Source organism: Stegodyphus dumicola, chromosome 6, assembly GCF_044657685.1.
Source record: "Stegodyphus dumicola isolate Sdum_Otavi_A_Nest chromosome 6, ASM4465768v1".
NCBI lineage: Eukaryota > Metazoa > Arthropoda > Arachnida > Araneae > Eresidae > Stegodyphus > Stegodyphus dumicola.
Window position 1 is genome coordinate 64,004,406 of NC_140773.1, and position 22,532 is coordinate 64,026,937.

General features: G+C 32.1%; 1 protein-coding gene across 6 annotated transcripts in view; it reads right to left on the reverse strand.

The window, feature by feature from the left end:
- Positions 1-22,532, reverse strand: part of Camta (Calmodulin-binding transcription activator) — a 360,727-nt gene that overhangs the window by 331,780 nt on the left and 6,415 nt on the right. For 3 of the 6 annotated variants that reach the window (XM_085818419.1, XM_085818416.1, XM_085818418.1), the window contains exon 2: positions 11,771-11,883. In XM_085818419.1, the coding sequence (XP_085674545.1) occupies positions 11,771-11,819 (49 nt within the window). In that variant the 5' untranslated portion in view covers positions 11,820-11,883. Of the gene's footprint in view, positions 1-11,770; positions 11,884-20,996; positions 21,158-22,532 lie in introns of those variants that run through there. The other 3 variants (XM_085818417.1, XM_085818421.1, XM_085818422.1) reach the window with 3 other exon arrangements.

The window sequence follows — 22,532 nt, forward strand, 5'->3', positions numbered from 1 at the left end:
ATTTTTTACTAAGTTTTCTGCCAGTTACAAATATACACAAAGTAAATGGATAAGTTTAAATGTATATTTTCTACTAAACCTACATTTTTCTTAATACAGTGTATTAACAAACTACAAACTAAAAAATTAGCTAACTAGCAGATAACTAATTTTTTAGTTTGTAGTTTTAAATTACAAACTAAAAAAATTAGTTAACTGCTAGCTAAATTAGTTTTTTAGTTTGTACTTGTGGTGTATTAAGTTACTGCAGAGCTAGTGTGTGGTAAAGAAATGTTGCTACCAATTTTCACAACTAGTTTTAGTTGCGCTATAATAAGTTACTACGGAACCAGTAAAGAAATTTCACTACCAATTAAGTATGTGGCAGATATCGATAGTTTGTCTACCCCTGATCTAGACTAATGAAAATATTTTACAATCTTCTCTTATCTTACAAAAAGTCAACTCCTCAATTAATATAATTTACAATTAGAATGGTGAAAAAAAAATCAAAAATGCATATTAATACATTAAGTTCCTTACTTTTTTAAGCGGTATATAATTATGGTTTACAATAACTAACTTATTTCTATGTATTTCAAGAATTTTCTTTGCTTTCTCCACAGAAAAACACATACATGTACAAAAGGAGGAAAGAAGGCCAAAAAAAAAAAAAAAAAAAAGTAAGTACTTAAGATAGGATTTAACACTTCTGATTTATGAATATTTTTGGTCCATGGTAAAACTTTATAGCTTACTTACAAATAGAAACCTTCAAAAGTGAGTAAAGGATTTAATACAATTCATTCAACAGGATAGGTTTGATTTTTAACATTCAAGCCTATCCTGAAGAATGAATAACTTGCAAGGTTTACTGTTTTTACTAATAGTCCAAAAGTTTGACTTCTGCCTTCCTATTTTTCAAAGCTCACTGCTTTCTGAGAACAGATAACATCAAGTCTTAAATAGAAAATAACATAGGAAGATAGAGAACATGAGTACCTGACAAGGTTTGATTTCGTCTGAACTTTGTGCCACTTACTTTGAGAAAAAGTCACTTTCTATCATTAATTGAAATCTACAGTTATTTCTTTGAAAAGACATGGTCAAACTCTCAAAACATGTCCTGAAATGTTTAGTAACAATGTGAAGGATCTTTTTATTAATTTTCATGAATTTTTAATTAAATTCTTTTGATGTGTAATTTCACTGCAGTTTTGTTATTTAAAATTAATTTTTATCAAACTGAAATCACTCAATATACCTATCATAATAAAACAGTTCTATAGTAATAATGTATATTTGGCACTTTTTAGAAATTTGATTATTACGTTGAATCACCATAAATTTAGTGTCCTTTTCGATGTTTGGTAGAAATTGTACATTCAATCAGCTTTAGTCTGGATCAGGGTGATCACCCAGTACATATACTTTTCACAAATTTATGAAAAATAAGTTATTAAATATGAGTACAGGAGAAGACTAAGTTAACGTACATTTAGGTGCTCCTTGGATTATTGCGAAGTTGTTGTTTCATTTATGGTAACCTGAGTAGTTGATTGTTATGGAAACCCTATTATGACATGATTGATTGCATGATTGCAGTGAATTTGACTGATGGGGAAATATTTGTTGAATGTCAGAGAGGAAGTATGTGTCATGTATTGTGTGCTGTGCATCGTAAAATGGCTGCTTGTGGTAAAGTGGGTGTTTTATAGTATAGAACAAGATAACAGAAGTTTTTTTTTTTTTTTTTTTTTTTTTTTTTAGTGGTTGAAGACAAAAGAAAAGAAACTTTGTTGGATGTAATTCAATGAAAAATGGAATTGTACGAAGGAAATGCATATGGTCGAATGTAAAGATCATTCAGATGGCTTTGAAGGGGTTTGTTGCAAAGAAAGTTTCAAATGCTCACCATGTAAAGTGTTCCATTAGAAAGGGAACATGGTTTGAGGAAAGTTTTTGGATGTTGTTAAAGAATTTTGTGTGCCATGGACTGAAGACACGGAAATTTCTAAATAACGTAAGTGGATATTTCCTTCGCGTAGTGCTTAGATGTTATAAGATGTATTTGCTTTTTTATGTTATTTCATTGAAAATGTAGTTTATTGAGATTATATATTTTTTGTTTGGCTCTAGTGTAGAAGGAATTGGGTGCTTCTTTGACCTTTTAAGAGAAAATAGATCAATGTATACATGGACAAAGTCAAGGGAGTGTGCAATGGCGAGTTTGTGAAATTCTCTGAAGTTTTTGCAAGTGAAAATAGGTTGATGTGTACATGGATACTGAGTTTGTACAATTCTTTGACTTGTTATTTTGGCTTTGTGTAGCGGCGCACTACACAAAGCCAAAATAACAAGTCAAAGAATTGCACAAACTTGGTATCCATGTACCACCAAAAATCACCAATTCATATTAACAGTTGTAAATATACTTTTATTGAAGACTACACTTACATCTGCTTTTATTCATTTTCTTTAGGGTATTTTTAATATGATTACCTTATTATTAAATAAAGATAAACTCAACATAAAATTGCTAAATTAACATGGCTGACAAATAACGCCAAAAAACAATTGTCACAGCTCATTTTAGTATGGTCATTTATGAAGCTTTTAATTATTTAATATGCAATTTACATGTACAAATTTCATTATGTTATATATTATTTATATTTAATATATTAATTCTTACATACATGAAAACACTGAAAGTATTTATCATTAATTTTAGCAGATATGCTAAATTAATTAACTCTTAAGAAATAATAAAATCTATTGCTGACAATGCTCATAACAGGTCTTTATTATCCTTCCTTAGGTGATCCCAAGATATGCAACCATCGTAATAGAAGTCACCAAATTTTCAGAATAAACCAAACTCTGGCATTATATTCCTCCAAGTTCCAATGGTTTTTATAAACAATTTATGTTATTTTATGCCTTCAACTTAGTTTTAAAATATAAGTTAGTGGAATTTGTCAGTAATGAAAGAAACTGCAGTAAAATTTCTGCAAAAAACCAGAATTTTATTGAAAATTTTCTAATGGGAAGCATGACAAAATGCATTTCCTAGATAGCTGCTGCTGATGATGAAGCCAAATTTTTGCAATACTCCCCCTTTCTTTCTAAGCGAAAACAGATCACTGTGTACTTCAGGAGAATAGCTTTAAAAAAGAACACACAGCTTTGAAGAGAATGTTTTTTATTTTTTAATGTATCACATAATTTTTATTTAATAGCTAAAATTGTATTTTAAATTGCTAAAATATGTTTTCTTTTTAATATATTGATAATGTTTACCAACTTACAATAAATATCAACAGTTGGGGGAATCTCTCTAAAAAAAGGCGCAAAAAAGACCAACTTGCACCCGATAAGTTAACTTTTACCTTTTACTCTGTAAAAAATCACCAAATTGCACCAAGATGGTTGAGTTAATATGTAAGTACCTTAAATCCAAATCAAGACGCTTAGTGATTTAAAACTTCGGCAACAAGTTTCTCTCATTTGGCAATTTCTATACTCTATTTTGACTTTAATTGGCAATTTTATCTTTTATTTGATGACATTACTTCAGTTTAAAAATTCATTCTATAATATTGTGATAATATTAGCTGATCAGTTTATTCAAATTAGAAATGCATTTTCCATATTCTCATGGACAAACTGGCAGAAGTTTGTCAGTTCGATAACAATATCCAAATGATAACATTAACTGTGATCCCATTAAGCAACACCTACAGTAACATAACAGGGCTTAAGGCCCGTCTAGACGTAGCGATTTTCTCGACTTGGCTGGCCGACAATATCTGAGATAGCGGAACACACGGAACGATTTTCTCGTTAGTACAAGAATTCACTCAGCCAATCACTGTGAAAGGAAGTGTTCCCGCCCTCTACAGCATCACACTGTCTACAATTTGTAAACAAAGCTTACGGTGTTGTCAAATAGTCAAAATAATGGACGACTATTTTAAATTGCTACTACAGATATAGTTACAATTTTGAACTTAGCTACTGCTACAGAAGGGGGGTGGAAAAAGAAAATGCATGTGGACCAGAAATTGGGTCAAACGACGAGAAATTCATGGTGCCTTCATAATACTTTGCTTCGGGAGTTGCAAAGTGAAGACACAGTACAATTCGGAAAGTATTTACGGATGATGCCCCATGATTTTGATTTTTCCTAAATTTAGTTTGCAGCAAAATTTTTAAAAATATGCTTTTCCTTAGTGTACTGAGTACACAGATTACTCCTTTTTTTATTTTATTTATTTATTTTTAAATTTCAATTTGTGCACATAAATCTTGAAATAATAAAATACAGTCAAAAGTCGTTAATCCGGACTCATCGGGACTTCGGCAATTCCGGATTATCAATTTTTCCGGATTATAGATCATTAGTTTAAATCTGGTAAGATGGCATGCAGAAATTGCAAAATTAAAAAAATGAAACCGTAATTTATGAAATAAAGAACAATTATAATCTAAAGGGTATCAAAATTTACAAAAAGAAAAAGCTTAATATTTATTTGTTTACTTTATTAAACATTTCCTTCAATGTAAGTTGCTTCGTTTCATGTGATAATACTTTCTCTTTAATTCTATTAAACAGACATAATTTCTTGTTTAGTTACAAAGTTCCGCTGTTCAAGTCCTATAATTGCTGTGTTGAGAATACCGATTAATTTGTCAATCGAAATGTTTTCGTTTTCAATAACCTCTGGGTCACTTTCTTCACTATCGGAAGCGAAAAGACAGAATTAAATACTACACTTAGTATGGAATTATAAACCAAATAAAATAAAAACATCTGCCCTGAAGATAAGGATAGTGCTGACAGATCAACTTCCAATCCCCAGCGTGAAATTGATAAACAGATTTCGGATCTCAAAACATACTTTCGCTTTGTAGATACAAATTATCGTGAAATTGATAAACAGATTTCGGATTTCAAAACATACTTTCGCTTTGTAGTAAATATATATCGGAAATTCTATTTGACATAATCGAAAGTTCAAGCTTACTTTTATAAAATTGCTCTAACAGTCTGCAAAAAATAATAAGCCGGATCCAATTCGAAGATTAAGGAACAACGCAATCGGCAACATTAACTGAATTAGATAACTTTAGCTTAGCGTATAACTCCGTTACAATTTAAACGCGCATGCGCACAAACATATTCGCAGCCGTAAGGGTCTTACGCGCTCTCGTAAACGCCTGTGCGCATGCGTGAACGCGACGCATGCGCAGAAAGTTTGTAGCTTTGAGGTCCGGATTATGGGTGTCCGAATTAACGACTTTTGACTGTAACTATATTTCAGAAAAAAATAAGTGACTGCTGTGCTTTAAATCAAAACCTTTATTAATGAATAAATAGATAATAATGTCATGAATATCAAACCAGTATGAGTAAAAAGTAGTAATAAAGAATAAAAATGACTACATTACAAAGCAACAGTGTAATTTCAGTGCAAAAATTTCAAATAAGAAATATCATAAAGGTGCAAAGTCTTATGTAATATATTTATTGAACATTCAAAAACTAATATCAGCATAATTAAATAACTAATAATCTGAAAACTATGTTCATATGACTCTATCAGTTAATCAGCTAATAAAATTTAGCAATATTGTATTAAATTGGGCCTTTGTAATACCTTAATTTGAGCTGTAATTGTTTTCACAAAACTCAATTAACACAAAACTGAGTTTGTGACTTTCTTTTGACCAGTAGATCTAAAACAAGTGCCAACAGCCATTCGAAAAAGAAAAAGAAAAGCGTTAAAATTCAATAAACACCACACCCATTGGCGAAAAAATAAAAAGTGACTTTTAAGTCATGCAATTCGAATTTAGTGATGGAGAAATGAAATTAAAAAGTCCTTGCACGCGCAGAAAGTCCAAAATTAGGCTGGGAGACCAAACCCATGACCTCGATGTATGGAGAAAACCTACTCTGCTCTTTACAACTGGGCTATGATCGCTCGTGAAAGAGGCATCGGAAAAGCTGTGTACTTCATCATGTGATAACTCCCATTTTCAGCGAAGTCAATGAGTCTCTGTGCTGTTATAAATCGGCCCGTAATTTCTCGACAGGAGATTTTGCTTTCTGAATTTTTTCAATAAGTGCAACCACAGTTTCAAGTAGTTTCTGAATATTTTCATCTAGTACCCATGACATGGCATCATTAATTGTTTTTGAACTTTTCTTGGGGGAGTTAAAATAATTTTCACCACAAATAGAAAATATTTGAATATACGAGGGCCATCCAGGAAGTAGATTACGTTTCCGTTTGTGTCCGCTAGGGGCGGGGCTAGCGCGGCCATCTTGGGGTCAGAGCGTTGCGCAGCTCAGTCTGCATCTAGCCGTGCTAGTGAGAGGTTCGTGCTGTGCTCCGTTCAGATACTGTGACGGTTTGAAATGTCTGCGTTAATTGAAAATCCCGCGAGCTGCGAGGTGCGCTCAGTAATAAGGTTTCTGACTGCAAAAAACTGTAAACCGATAGAAATCTATCGGCAGCTTCGTGAAGTGTATGGGGACAACATTATCACTGAAGGTGGAGTGCGTCAGTGGGTCATAAGATTTCAAAATGGCCGAACCAATGTTCACGACGAAGATCGAAGTGGGAGACCCAGCATAGTGACCGCCGAACTTCTCGAAAAAGTCGATGCTAAAGTCCGTGAAAATCGAAATTTCACAATAACGGAACTTTCTTTGAGTTTTCCACAAATTTCGCGAAGTTTGTTGCACGAAATCATCAGCGAAAAGCTTGGTTACCACAAGTTTTGTGCAAGATGGATTCCAAAAATCTTGACAGAGGACCACAAAAATCAGCAAATGGCTGCAGCGTTGAACTTTTTGGACGCTTACCATAAGGATGGTGACTCTTTACTCGATCGCATCGTTACTGGTGACGAAACATGGGTGAAACATGTGAACTGTGAAACGAAATTGCAATCAATGCAGTGGGGGCACACAAGTTCTCCCCAAAAACCCAAGAAATGCATGCATACAATGTCGGCAAGGAAGATGATGGCGACTGTTTTTTGGGACAGAAAAGGTGTAATTTTGGTGGACTTCCTGGAAAGAGGCACTACAATAAACTCTCAAAGGTATTGCCAAACTCTCCAAAAACTCAGAAGAGCAATTCAAAACAAGCGCAGAGGAATGTTGAGCTCTAAGATCTTGTTGATTCACGACAACGCCCGGCCCCACACGGCAAATGTCACTCGTAAAGTTCTTGAATCTTTTAAGTGGGAGTTGTTTCCTCATCCGCCGTACAGTCCCGACCTGGCACCGAGCGACTTCCACCTATTCCCAGCAATGAAGAAGTGGCTGGCTATGCAGCGTTTTGATGACGACGCACAGCTGCAAGAAGAGGTAACGAAGTGGTTGAAGGCGCAGGCGGCCGAATTTTTCGACGAAGGAATTTCCAAGCTCGTACATCGCTACGATAAATGCCTTAATTTGTATGGTGACTATGTAGAAAAGTAGTATTTGAGTGTGGCTTTCATCTGTATATAATAAAATTTGTTTCCTATACTTTGTTTATTTTTTTATTCCAAAACGTAATCTACTTTCTGGATAGCCCTCGTATAAAATAATGGGGAAGACAAAGCTTACCAAAATAAGAGAATCCCTTAATTTTTTATTTTTAAAATTTACATTACTCATGTCCCACAACATATTTTCTCTATAGAAATCTATTAGTTGAAAAATTTGAGTTTTGCTCCAACGAAATGCAACCATGTTTATTATTCCAAATGAGGAGAAAAGCATGTGATCACTCAAAGCAATCTTATTGGCTAGAGACTCTGATTTTATCGTACGCTAGTGAGCAGTGAACACCAGTTCTGAAATCGCAGCAGAGAACATGACCAATTTTTGGCGCATGCGTAGATCCTTAAAGTTGTTGCTCTGCGAGAAAGTCGGCTGAGAAAATCGCTTCATGTAGACAGGTATTTATAAAGATACGTTACTGGGAAACAATATTTGTTAAGTTAAGAATCTAACATAGAGAAAGCAGATGAAATAGTAAAAGCAACTTTGGATTCAGTTGTATGTGACCAAAAACAATAGCTTGACTAGTTGTCAACACCAGAAAACAGAAGAAAAATTACAAAAATTTTTATTATTGTCAATACATAATCAACTTAAGCTTTCCAGGAACTTGAACAGAAATTGTACACTATAATTTCAGATTTAGCTCATTTATTGAATGCCTTGTAGATGACGAGACTGATATTTCCCATAAGAAACAAGACATTTTAGTGTTTATCACTGCTTTTTGTCACTGTTTGTAGTGAGAAGGTGAAACATTATCAGCTCACATACTCACAAAACTGATGCTCTACATTGCTACTGTTATGAGTAGTTAATTTCTAACTGTGGCTGTCTTCTGAGACAGGTACGAAAGGACTGAAAGCTTCTCTCTAATCATGAACATCTTAAAATCCCATATATCATATCTGCAAACTGTATCTAAGAGTACAAAACTCAAAATTAAAGACATTTAAAGGAACATAAGACCAAACTGAGGAAGAAGAAAACAAACCGAAATTGTATTTACACAGATTTCTCTAGCATTAGGTTTCTAGCAGAAATAAATTTTGCTTTGAAGGGAGATCAAGGCAAGCTAGAAAATTGTGTCAATGGGAATTTTCAAGGATGTGTTGAATTAACGGCCCAATACAACACTTGAGCGAAAATCTTCAACAGCAGTGAAACTTGGGAGAAGGTTATACACCTAAGCAAGATACTCAAAATAAAACAGTTACACAGAATTGTATTGTGAATGGTACCTGTGCGTTTAGATGAGTTACCATTTAGGAATTTTTCAATTTTACAAAAGTGAAGATAATATACATAATAGAAAAGGTCTCAACTAAGTTATAGCTCCATATATTGGATTTCTTGGGAATTCCAAATTGGGATTTCTCTTGCAGACTGCTGTGAATAATCTTATGATAATGGAAATCACATGAAAGGTTAAAAATATTGGAACAGAAACCCTTAATTTTCTAGGAAACACAAGAGCTTGTTATACCTTATTCTATTTGTAGCACAAATTTTGTTGTCAGCAATGCAGTTAAATCCTCCAAAATTGCTTTTTTTTTTTTTTTTTTTTTTTTTTTGAATCGATTGTTTACAGAATTTTTTGCATCTAGAAAATGCTAAGAAATCCTGATTTTTCATATGCACTTGACACTTAAACTACCCTGTGAAGCAAACTGGAAGGCGAGAACTGAACCACAGCATTTAAATTTTCTTTATGCCTTATGTTAACGGTATAATATTCTTATTCATGTCAATAAATAGATTCAAAAGGAAAGCATTAATACAGCTAAAACAATTAGTGAAAGTTCTAAATACAATACTATGTACAAATGAAGTGTTTAAAGTAAATGGGTTTTAAAATGTTAAAGAAGAAACAAATGAATTGATTACATCTTTAGAGCAAAAATTCAAAAACGAAACATTCTTCTGCAAGCAAGGGTGCAAGTAGAAAAGCAAAAAGGCTTTTTTCGGGAGAAGGATAGTACCCATTTTAAGGTAATAAAATTAACAGTGAGTAAATGTTTTCATTGTTGAAACAGACATGTCTTTTATGAGAAGAACAATTAAACAATTAAATTATTGCTCCAATGTGTTCAATGTTATTTGCGATTTACAAAATTTGCAAAAAAATAAGAAATATCTAACAGCTGTTACAAAAAGCTTGGAGAATCTCTTAAACACTTTAAACGAAACTGAAAAGATATAAATGTTTCAAATAAGTTTTATCCGCACCTCCAAGTTACAAGAAATTGCTAACAGTTACGTTAACAATATTTCAGTGTGTCTATGAAAAAAACTTGGAGCACATTTTCTTCAACTGTGTCAGTTGCATTGAAGATTTAATTGTGCATGCCAATGTCTGCAAAAAATTTTTAAAGTTAATAAAAATACTTTAATATCCTCAATGAATTAATGGAGAGTTAAGAAATCTTTGCATCCTAGTAGAAGAATTAATAAATTAATTAAACATTCAACAAATTAGTTACAGCATTTAATGCTAAAAAAGCAAGAAATGTGAAAATCTGAGTGAAAAATGTAAGTAAAAATAACCTAGAGGAGAAAGTCAAAAAAGAAAAGAAATTATGTGATTTTAAATAACAAACTTTCATGATGGAAAACATTTAAGAAAAGGGATAAAAAAAAAGTAATTCAAAAAATAAATCAGACTGTACTTTTAAATGAAAAATTACAACATAGTACTGAAAAATCTGAAAAGGACAAGAATAAGTGTGCCATCAAATATAATACTTCGGGATAAGTGCATTTCTGTTATGTTTTAAATTTTATATATTAATTTTGATTTAGTAAAAATATGCTAGGCTTTTAAGATTTGTTTTACTGAAAATACTATTATGTGCTTTTATTTAATATTACACAAGTGCTGCATTTCAGTTTGTTACTATGCTTGGATTCTATTTAGCTGCAGAAAACTACATAATTTTGAAAATTTTCAATATATAAAATGTATTATACAAATGCCTATAACTTTTGCTTTCAAACTAAAATCATTAATTGTACTAAATTACACAGTAAGGTAGAGGGACCAAAAGTTGACCATGACTAGTAGTTGTACTAGTAGTTGACCATTTCAGAGGAAAAGCTTCAAAATAAGGGATATTTTGGTTTGGCGCTTGTGCAAACCTGCTTATAAGACGCTATTGCCATCTAGTATCACATTTTATCAACTCCCAGTTGATATGCCTATCAGTTAAGCAATGGTTGACAGTGAAACTTGTGCTCTCCCAGATACTGCTAATTCTTGCCGCCTGATTACCACTTTTGGTTAGGGATCGACTTTGGTTTTTGTGCAAGTACAGTTATTTATTTGTATTATTCAATTCGGCAATCAAATATTTATTAAGTTCATGACTAAATGAGAAGAACAATTAAACATGGTCAACTTCTTCTCATTGACCTAAATGACACGTGAATTATGTGTTTTACTCATCCTTTTATCTATTTTTTTACTGTGGTCAACTACTGAATCTACTAATTGTTGATGTTCAGAAGTTGACTGATGTTTTAAAAAAACTTTTTTTCAACGTAGGACCCAGTGTAATGTTACAGGAAAATGTGTTTACCTTAACACCAGAAATTAGCAAGTCCTTATCACTGCTTTTTCAAGTAGTTGACCACCATGGTCAACTTCTGAATTACCTTACTTTTTTTACTTTTTAGGCTATTCGAATTTCATGATGCCTCCTATGAAAGATAATTTTCAAAATTATACAGAAGAGACTTCATTAAAAGCGGTGAATGATGTTTTACTACATAAAACACCAATAAGAGAAGCTGCTACGAAATTCGGTGTTAACTACGAAAAAATTAATTACTGTCTCCACAGCTAATACTGTTGACAAGTGAACGAGAAATTTCCCTTAGCTGGTCAACTACTGGTGCCTTTACCTTTGTCTGAACTGCTGTAGAAAATGTAATTTTATAGGAGACCCTTTAGAAAGCTTACAAATAATAATTTTCAGATAACCTCAAAATTACTAAAATTAGCCCTTCGATTCATACCACAATTCGAAATAAACTTTGTTATGACATTCATTTCTTTGTTATTTTGGAACAGCAGTGTAATTAGAAATCATTGTTGAATATACTAATATCATATTCAAAATTACACATAGTGGAATGGTTATTATTTCAGTTCTTGTACATAGTATTACAATTAAATACTGAAAAAATTAATTAAAAATGAAATTTTAGTACATATGCCAATACCTTGAATGACATTCTTTGCCGGAAGCTTGGATGGCTTCGTATCAGACATTAGACATACATGCCTATACAAATCATTTAGTGATTAAAGAATGCAAAGTGTATTTGTAGTGGATCTAAAAGAAAAAAAAACAATCAATACCTTTAATTCTTGTTAAATATATGCAGAGATAAATTTAACTGCATAACAAAGAAACTTTATTAAATGTTCAAATAACATACATTAAAAAAAAACCTAATGAAATGAAATATTTAGAAAATCAAATATGTACAAATTATAAAAGAGTTTCATTGCATTTATTCTTCAAAGAGCTACTGCATAAGCCAAAATGTCACCCATCACAGATAGGTTCAAAGAGCTACTGCATAAGCCAAAATGTCACCCATCACAACTAAGTTTGTCGGTTTTTATGACTAAACATGGTTGCTTTAACACAAAGTTATTTAGTTCACATAAATATATTAACTTTTTTCACAAATATTATTTTCTTACTTTGTGTTCATCCAACTACAAATTTGATGTTAGCCAGATGAAAGCGGTTAGCGACACTGACTACTGTACTGAAGAGCTGGGCATTTAAAATATGTGGCAAGCCAAAAGTCCTCTTGAAAGGTTGGTGATAGGTGATGAGGAGTGGGAGACCCTCGGACCTGTGCCCTAGGGTGGTCTCCTTCAAAAATTGAGCAGAACTGAGCAAACACACACTATTACCTAAATTGTGCTCAAAGCTCTGGCTAATGATAAACACAGTTTAGTACTCCTTGCCACGATAATAATTTGTGGACTTGTTCTGATTCAGATAAGTGAGATTAGGAACAATAACAACACAATTCTAATCCTGGCTTTATTGCAGTCTTTCTTAAGACGCATTAAATGCAAACTGTAATAACTGCTAGCGATTAGTATCATAACTTCTATACTGTTATAAGAACAATATGTCTATCATTAGCTACACCATAACAACACACCAACTCTGCCTCAAGTGTTTTGTAAAAACTAGCCATGATTTAAACTTTTTAGCACAAATACACCATTAACAAATAAATAATTATTTTCGGTAGTTATGTATTATCAGTTTTACAGCAAAAGTTGGCTATCAAGCTATAAAAGCTGGCAGAAATCCCACCAAATTTGCATTAATCATCCCTGTAGAATTCTAAAGGAACTGAATGTACCTTTATTTAATAAACAACAAGTATTCCATTTCCTTCACTTTGTGTTTGGGAAAAGGATTTTCTTGACTTTTACTGTTTTGTTAGGTTCTAAAATTTTACCAGAAGATATGTTTATGATGCTATGATTACAAATTTCCTGCAAGTAATTGCTCCAGTCTAGTGCTGGTCAGCCATATTCAGCTGACCATATCATATCTATTAATGCAGACTTTTTTTTATGGTAGGATCACATAACTTTGAAAATAATTCACTGCTTACTATTCTGTAGAAAACAGAACCCAAATTTTTTAATGCAAGAAAAAGTAAAGCAATAAAATTTAATTTATATCCTTGTTCATAAAGGCAAAAACATAGCTTATTGAGAAATAATTGGGGTTACATCAAACAAAAGTGGAGATGTTATGAGTGCATTGTTATGTCATGTTTATCATAACTGACACTTAAATGTGCTGCTTGGTGATAGTTTCATAGTATTGCCCTAATATCAAAATAATATACCTGAAACTAATTATTTTATGTAAGTTTGGTACACCTAGGTCACATTAATGAAATTAATGAACATCAGTGACTATGTGGTCTAGCGGACACACTAGTTTATGAGAAATCATACTACTACTCCCCTTGCTTCATCTCCAAATGGTAAATAAAACTTGAATGTTTTTGAGTGAAATTATGTTACAGTAGACTTATTTTGTACTCTAAATTGTCAAACATTAATAAGGTACCATGTCAGTGGGCATTTGTTAAGCTTGTATATTTGTACTCTGCTACAAGCTACAATTGGTTATGTAGAGTAAATAGTGAAGGAAAATAAAATTGGTGAAGGAAAATACGTTTGAAATTAAATGCTACTTACAAAAAAAAAAAAAAAATTCTCATATCAAAGTAATTAAAGGTTTTACATTTTAGGGTAAAATATCATGTCACATGTTTACAACATTTCCAGGGATTCATCTAGAAGAGAAAGAATGGAGTTTCAGATGCCTTATAACTTGCATGAAAAAGTCAGTTTGAGCAGTGGAGTGATGTGAAAAGGAGATATAAAAGACAGAATGTCCTGGAATGAATTTGTATATGAAGTTTATACCTGCATAAGGCCTCAGAATAGCTTTTTCGTATTTCCTCAGGAAGGACCAGGCTGGTCATCCTGAGACTTGGTATATCATCTTTCAGATTGCTCTGTGTTAGGGATCTTGTGTTGATGGAGTTGAGAGTTTTTAGGGTGGGCATCAGTTTCAATGAAGCAGTCACATCCAATACTTCCTGCTAAAAATATATACTCTAACCAAACTATGTGGGATAACAGAATCACATAAAGGATGCAAGCCATCGAGTGGAAATGTTGCTTCAATAGTTCACATACTAAAGCCTGCATTATCAAACACCATTTGAGAAAATGCTTGTTGATTAAGATTCAGATGTGGTTAGATGACAAAGGACATTTAAAAGCATGTGCCTTCCGCACATGATGAGTAAAATCCTAATAAACTCAGCACATTAAGTAACTGTGTGTCCTGTACTTTCTATACAAAAATGCTGCAAGGAGATATATATTACTCTGGCCTCATGGCTGTAAGTAAGCAGATGGTTTTTCAGGGTTCGTACACATTTCTGCACATGGAAAGTACTTTTAAGGACCATTAATGAAAACAAATTAAGGACCTATCAGCAAATGGGAGCTGAATAAATTCAAATAAAATTCAATCATCTTATGTCTGAACTCCATTTTTGTAATAACCAAGAATAAAATAGATCCATAAGTAGGATGCATTCTTATTAAACATAACTATAAAACAAATTTGAGAATAACATCTACTTCATAAAGTTTATCAGGCAGCATTAAATATTTTACATGTATAATAGTTGGAGATAGTTTGAAGATAGTCTGAAATAAGTAATAGTTTGAAGGAGGATTAGGGACATTTTATTTACGTTTTACTAACAGTTAGCTTTATATTGATTTTTTTCTTTTATGTCTCATTTTGGCATATACTTAGTCTAGAGGTTTAATAAATAGCAGGTAGATTTTATGTCAAATGTCATAGGTTAAAATGAGATGTAAAATCCCATTAAGCATGATTCAAAACAAAAAAACTGGCTGTTGACACCACTCCTGCTTGCCTACAGAGAGACCTGCTGATCAGAACAACAGAGCAAACCTGAAAGGCCTAATATAAGCACGGTTGGCAAGTCTTGAAAGTTAGCTGGGCTCTGTCAGACGAGCTAGTATCGTAGCTTCATGTAGAGTTCCAGGGGTTGTAACTCAGTTAATATACTTTAAAATTCTAATAATCCACTAAAGCACCAGAGGTGATAAGTTGTTCTGCATTATTTTAAGTTTCACTACATGCGAAGAATAAGTTTTACTTGAATTTTTACATTTTTGTGTTTTATCTTGTGACCATGGTAAGAGTTAGATGAAAGGCAATAACTCGCTTTAATATGCAGAGATAATTTTTAAAGATAAGCAGTTAGTTATAAGTAATTAAATTAGGTATTAGATAGCTTAGTCATTATGGATTTACAAGGTCACTATTAAATCTTCCCTATTAAAATCACAATCTAATAAAATTTCACAGTTTAAAATACATGTAATTTATGACATTGATTCTGAAATGATATTAGATAATTACACATTAAAAGATACAAACCATTTATGTTTCGTAACAACAACACTCAACAAAATATTTATGCATCTTTTTAATTTGAAGCCTTCCCAGACATTTTTGCTAATTTATATAGATTTCCTTCTCTTTAAGCATTTTGTCTAACAATTAGAAATTTGTCTCAGTATGCAAAACAATGTTCTCACTAGTGTCTGTGTGTTTTATCTCCTAACCTGTCAACCTCCCCACAATGTACCTATGAGGGTTTTACTTCAGCTGCTAAAAGTTAAATAGTCCAACCCCCCCAACAGATGTGAAGCAAATTATTGCTATGTCTGAAAATAACTATAAAGTCATACAGGTTTAAATAAGCTTCTTATTTAAAAAGAAGTTAGAACATAAAGGCATGTTCTTATGCTAACAAAGTCAATTACAGCTCATGGTGATGTAATTAAACAAGAAGAGTCAAATTCACGCTAAAAGTATGGACTAGTGGTCAAAGACTATACAATTCAATTTCATCTTAAGCTAGCTCATTAACTCTATTATCATGACAAATTCAAATGTCGGCAGTGGTTATGCAAAGACGAATAATTTCAAATTATAAGAACTGGCAGGAACTAATGCAAGGAACATGTGGAGGTCAGAAATACACTCTTGCCTTACACTCCAAAAACCTCAGTTTAAAAACTGTCTAGGTGATTTGTATTCTGGTGAGAAAATAGAAATGGGAAATTATAGTAAAGGCTGGAATTGTAAACAACTGGGTAATTTACATAATAATAAATGTAATAATAATAAACCTTTGAAGAATAATTTTCTTTATACCAAATATTCTGAATTATTAATTAATTTATTTAAGAAACCGAATGTATAATGATGTATTCAGTTTCTTTCTTCCACCTTTCCTTTCCATTTTAGAATTTTTGGATTTAATTAAAGATTTCTGTTATTCTAAAAAAAAATTAAAAGCATTTAGAATGTATAGAAAAAGCTGCTAATTTTATTTCTCTACCAATATGAAAATTCAGAAGAAATATGAAATATATATGGTAAGGTCCGGTCACAGAGCTGGTGTGGCAAATTTTTAGAATTTAGTGACACAGCGAGCAACAAAATCTAGAAATGGCAAAACTTTAGAATTTAGAACAGGCATTGGAAGCAGACTTTAGAAAGGCACCAAGCAGCAGAATTTAGGATCCACAGATATTGCATCAGGTGGGAAAATGCCTAGTGCCAGCCCTGTGCATGATGCATTAAGACATATTAGATGAATCTTTTAAACTGACAGTTTTAAATTTCTTTATTAATAAAAAACTTCTTTTCTATAATGCCTGTCCATATGATTAGAAGCATTTTTGATATTTTCTATGCTTGTGTCTAGTAAAAAGTAGAGAAAATAAAGGGAAGATAAAAATGTTAAGTAAGAAATTCTAGTATCAGAAGTAAAACATTCAACATATAAAATGGAAGAACAATGAAACATTAAACACATGTTTTCATTGTTCTTCCAGACGTTCTCCAAAAAGTAAGAAATTACATGTTAATACCATGGAGACATTTTCCATTTTGTCACATTTTTCTGGAATCTTCTAGAATTGTGGGTCTATAAATCTTGCCTTCAAATCTTTCCAAGCCGCAATGTCTAAAATCCTAAAGAAAAATTACCCCTACCAATTCTGTAACAGCAAAAAGCCAGAAATATTTTGAAAAAAAAAAAAAAAAAAATTGGAGGAAAAAAGTGTAAAATTAATTTTATAGAGAAAAATGATGCATATTCTGAGACAATTACATGGGAAAACTCTTACCATAAAAAAATTAAAAAAACATTTTTAATTAATTACATAGCTATTTTGCTATTGCTAAGAACTGTTTCGTAAATTACATTGCTATAGGATTATACCTTGCTTATTTTTAGATTCAAAATATTGTATAAGTGGCCAAAATGGAATTTATAATATGACAGCGAAAAATAAAAATGCTTTACTTTAATGTTATTTCTTAAATAAAATTACAACACATTACCATTATTTTAATGAAATTTATCAATGTTATTAATGTTATTTCTTAAATAAAATTACAACACATTACCATTATTTTAATGAAATTTATCAATGTTATTAATGTTCTAAAAAAAGTCGTCGAAAAATTCCTAGATCTTGGAATTAAAAAATTTCTATAGAAACTAATCTTAAAATTGTCAAAAGTTGATAAGTCTTCAAATTTAGAATCATTTAATTAAAAAAAATAAATAAAAGAATTTACATCCCCAAAAGCGAAAAGTTGTTTAAGAGCTCTTCATTAGAAAAAATGAAATAATTTCCAAATGCTTATGTTTCACTTATTGCTCTGAAAGTCTATTAAACTAACTATATTAGAAATAGGAACAAATTATAACCATTAACACATTTATGCATTCAAAAAATAACCATATTTGTCAGCGAATTGCCGAAAATATTCCTCCAAAATGCTAATTCACACTCAAAATGGCAGTCATAAAAGCAAACAGAAATTTCAGATGATTAAAATTAAGGACCTTCTGCCTATTTTGGCTGAAATTAGGGACTTTTAACCCCTTAACGCATTTGTCTCACACGGGCGAAAGTTTCCGGCAAATTTGCACATGCCCGTGTCTTACACGGGCGCCCTTGTATCTCGCGTTATTTTATTTCTAATGCTTGTCTGAGATCCGTTCCAGTAAAAATAAATAGGCTAGATTATAATTAAACTTATTTGACATAGATGGCACCACTATTCAGCATTTTTCTTGTGTAAACCACGTGGCGCATTTTGATGATTAGCCATAAGTTTGCTAGGAATTCTTTGCTATAAAGTAGTCGTTTGGTGAGGAAAAGGTAATATATCCATTTTTATTACGTAAATATAATAAAAGTAAGCAGTTAACTGCAAATTATATTACTAAGTGTTTTTGTAATTTAAAAAAAGTTATCTGATAATGAGCGACTCTGATGATGACAATTTTGAATATGCCAATTTATCAGACAGTTTCAGCGATGAGAGTGATGATTTCTTGAGTGATGGAAGTGAATCGGAAGATAATGACAACGAGATTTTGGATATAGCAAGGAATTGGTATCAAATTAGTATAAATCAACCAAACGTTTCACCACCGAGATTTCGATTTGAAGCTAACCCTGGCTGTTGTTTTACTCTGACGGATTACGATGATGCTTTGTCATACTTTGAATTATTTTTTGATAACTCTCTCATGGACATAATTCTAACTGAAACAAACAGATATGCATTTCAACATCCAGGATCATCACAGAACCTATGGTCACCGATTACTATGGAAGAATTATACATATTTTTAGCCATAATTATACTACAAGGTATAATTAGAAAGCCTGAGATAAGGATGTATTGGTCAAAAGTTGAAATTTTTCAATCACCTATTTTTCCGAAGCTCCTTAGCTTTCATCGCTATTCTGAGATAAAAAGATATCTTCACTTCTCTAACAATGAAACTTACGATGCTGAGATTCACCCCCATCCCAAGCTCAATAAGATATGGCCTGTATTTGACCATATAAATAAAAAGTGTTCTTCTCTATATACACCGGAAAGAGATATCACGATAGACGAAAGTCTACTACTGTATAAAGGGCGAATGAAATGGAAGCAATATATACCACTGAAACGAGCTCGTTTCGGAATAAAGATGTACCTTCTTTGTGAATCAAAAACTGGTTACTTATATTCATCCATTATATATACCGGAAAAGGAACGAATCTGAGCGATGCATATCGAGAAATGCCGGTATCAACTCAAGTAGTGTTGCCACTGATTGAACCATTATTAGATAAAGGGTACTGTTTGACGACTGACAACTTTTATACTTCTCCACAATTAGCGGATTTCCTGGTAAAACGTCAAACAGATACCTACGGGACTCTGAAAAGTACCAGAAAAGAAGTTCCATCTGAAATTAGAAATAAAAAATTGAAAAAGGGAGATGTTATAGCGTTTCAGAGAGGAAAAGTAATGGCGATGAGGTGGAAAGACAAAAAAGATGTCTGTTTGCTTTCAACAATCCATAACACACATCAGGAAAATACAAGTAAAACAGCCAATGATGGCTGTTTTACTTGTATTTTCCTGATTTGTATTTTCCTGATTTCAAATAAAGAAACCGAAAGTTGTAATTGATTACAATGATACAATGGGAGGCGTTGATCGGCTTGATCAGCATCTCCACGATTACCCAACAACAAGAAAACGAGGAAAAAGGTACTATAAGAAAATATTTTTCCATCTTGTGGATATATCCGTATGGAACTCATTTGTACTATATAAAAAAAATGGAGGAAAACGGGACCATTTGGAATTCCATAAAATGCTTGTGGAAAAATTAATTGAAAAATACCATTCAAAAGTGTTACCCAAAAGAACAGGTCGGCCTGGTTACCAACCTGGGCCTCTGAGACTAACTGAAAGGCACTTTCCCGAATTTGTACCACCTACAGAAAAGAAAGCGGCCCCTTGTAAAAATTGCGCCGTTTGTTGCAGTAAAAGAGATGAGAGGGGTAAAAAGATAAGGAAAGAAACAAGATACTATTGTAGGAACTGTAATGTTGGACTTTGCGCAGTACCATGCTTCATGGTATATCATACCAAACTGAATTTTTAGTCAATTTTATGTTTGCAAGTATGAAAATTTGATTTAATTTGATTTTAATAACTTGAAATTCGAAATAAACATGTAATCAAATCGTTTTCACTTTGCTTGTATAATATATATATATTTTTTTTTAAATTAGCCTATACTTGTACCCCTGTATGTTGTCTTTTCTAATACAAAGGAGCATAACAAAAGACAACTTTAAGTGAAATTATTCCAAAATTAAAAATTAGATTTTTTAATTAAATTTTTAGTTAAAAATTACTTTTATTTGTCGATTATGTCTTAAAATGCACTAGAGAATATGATTATGCAAGAAAAAAAAATAGGTGATTTTTTGACCGAAAATTAGAAATTAATGTGTGCCTTAAGGGGCTAAGGACCAAAAATCAATTTAAAAAAATTAAGGACTCTTAAGGACCATATGAACCCTGCTTTTGAAAGTGATTCCTTTTTTCATTTGCCACCTTTCTTCTTGCTCACAGTACAGAAGCTTGAAGAGATTGTAGAATGAGAACCTCAAAGCCATCAACAAATCTATCTGCTGGAGGGTACCACATCATGATGTACACTTAGATGGTGCATCCTCAATGATAACAGTAGCTGCTGAGCCTGTCCCAGGGTTGCCACTCAAATAGGAGAATGAAATTCTCTGACTTTTCCAGATGTGTTTTAAGAAAATTCCAGTCTATCCGCGTAGTGCGCGTTAGTTGTGCTAAAGATAAATTAATTATGGTGCCATTTGATAACACAAAAATTTGCTAATTGCATATGACTTATATACATATATATAAAGCATATTACCCAAACAATTACCATTATGACAACAACAGGGAGTTATTTTCGATTTTCCTCAATAACTTTCATTTACAAAAGAAATTGCGTTACAATGCGTTCCATCTAAAACAAAATCAGAAATGAAATTCGTTGATTTTTCAATGCAATGTATAAACTTTTAAACATAAGATTTCCTCCACCATTAATTGTGATAAAATTATGTCATGAATGATATTAAAAAGTATTATACATATATTCTGGAATGGAAGTTATTGTTTACAAAATGGCAGTGTGGGGCCCATTTATATCTATCTTATTAAATAATATATAACTGGCAAACAATCACCTCATTGATATTTCAACATTTGCTAAATTCTGAAAGGTTAAAAAAGCATTTTTTTTTTCCTGATGCAAAACCGTTAATATAAGCATACATAATATATGTTAAATGTAAATTTTTATTAGAATTAAAAATAAAGACATTTAATATATTTAAACAAAACATTAATAGAAAAAATACTAATGAAAAATAAGCAACAAATTAGATTCTTGTTTTAACTCTGCAATTTGCAAGTCATCTGAAGAAACATCTCTGCTCAATTTTTGTTTGTTTTTTTTTTTTTGACTCCAAAATTTTAATCTGTGCCTTTTGTCTAATAATATTTTTTAATATTCATCACACCTCCATTTACTTTTACAGCATCAAAAACAGTTCGCATTGCTGTTAAAGAAATTTCCTCGAGATTTTCCACCTACATATGATTATTAACTGAAAAACCACTTTCTACTGTGGCATTGCCATGTGATAAAATTAGAACTAGTTTTACAACACTCCAAAGTTCTTTAAAATCTGAGTTATTAATCAAGTCCTTAAAAAAGTGATCAAGTCGCATAGCAAAATTAACAAAAGTCTCTTTCCAAACACCCTTACTTCTGAATAATAATTCTTTAAACTGCACTTTTGATTTATCTGCAACTGTGGAATTTATCCATTCACTTTCACACAGTATGTGCAATAACCTCTCCATCCTTTTCTCACATAAAAATTCATTAGATGTAATGAGCTTGTTAAGATCAGATACTCCACTTTTAGCTAAACTCGCACCAGTAGCAATACCCACATCTATATCTGCAACATTACAATAAATGTTTTGATCCAGAGTACCTATTTTTATCAGTTCTTCAGGAGTTTTTGCCTCTATATATCTCTTTTGACAAATTTGGAGAGAAGATTACTTAGGCTGCTATCACACGTCGGTTTGTTTCGGAAGAACAACTGTTTGGAACAATTTTTCCGCTTTGTCACAACAGCCAATCAACACAGATCGCTTTGGGGTTAACGCAGGGAAAAACTGGTTCCCCATTACAAACAAGCTGATAGCATTCGAAGCTAATAGATGATTGGTTGAAAACGAACAACCTGCAATTTTTTTGGAAAGGAAGGAAAAAGTCGCACATCTTTCTTATAATAGTAAACCAGGCAGAAAAATTGTCCAAAACAGTTGTTCGTGTGAAACAAACGCCGTGTGATATGGGCTTTAGCATACTATGGAAAGTTGTATA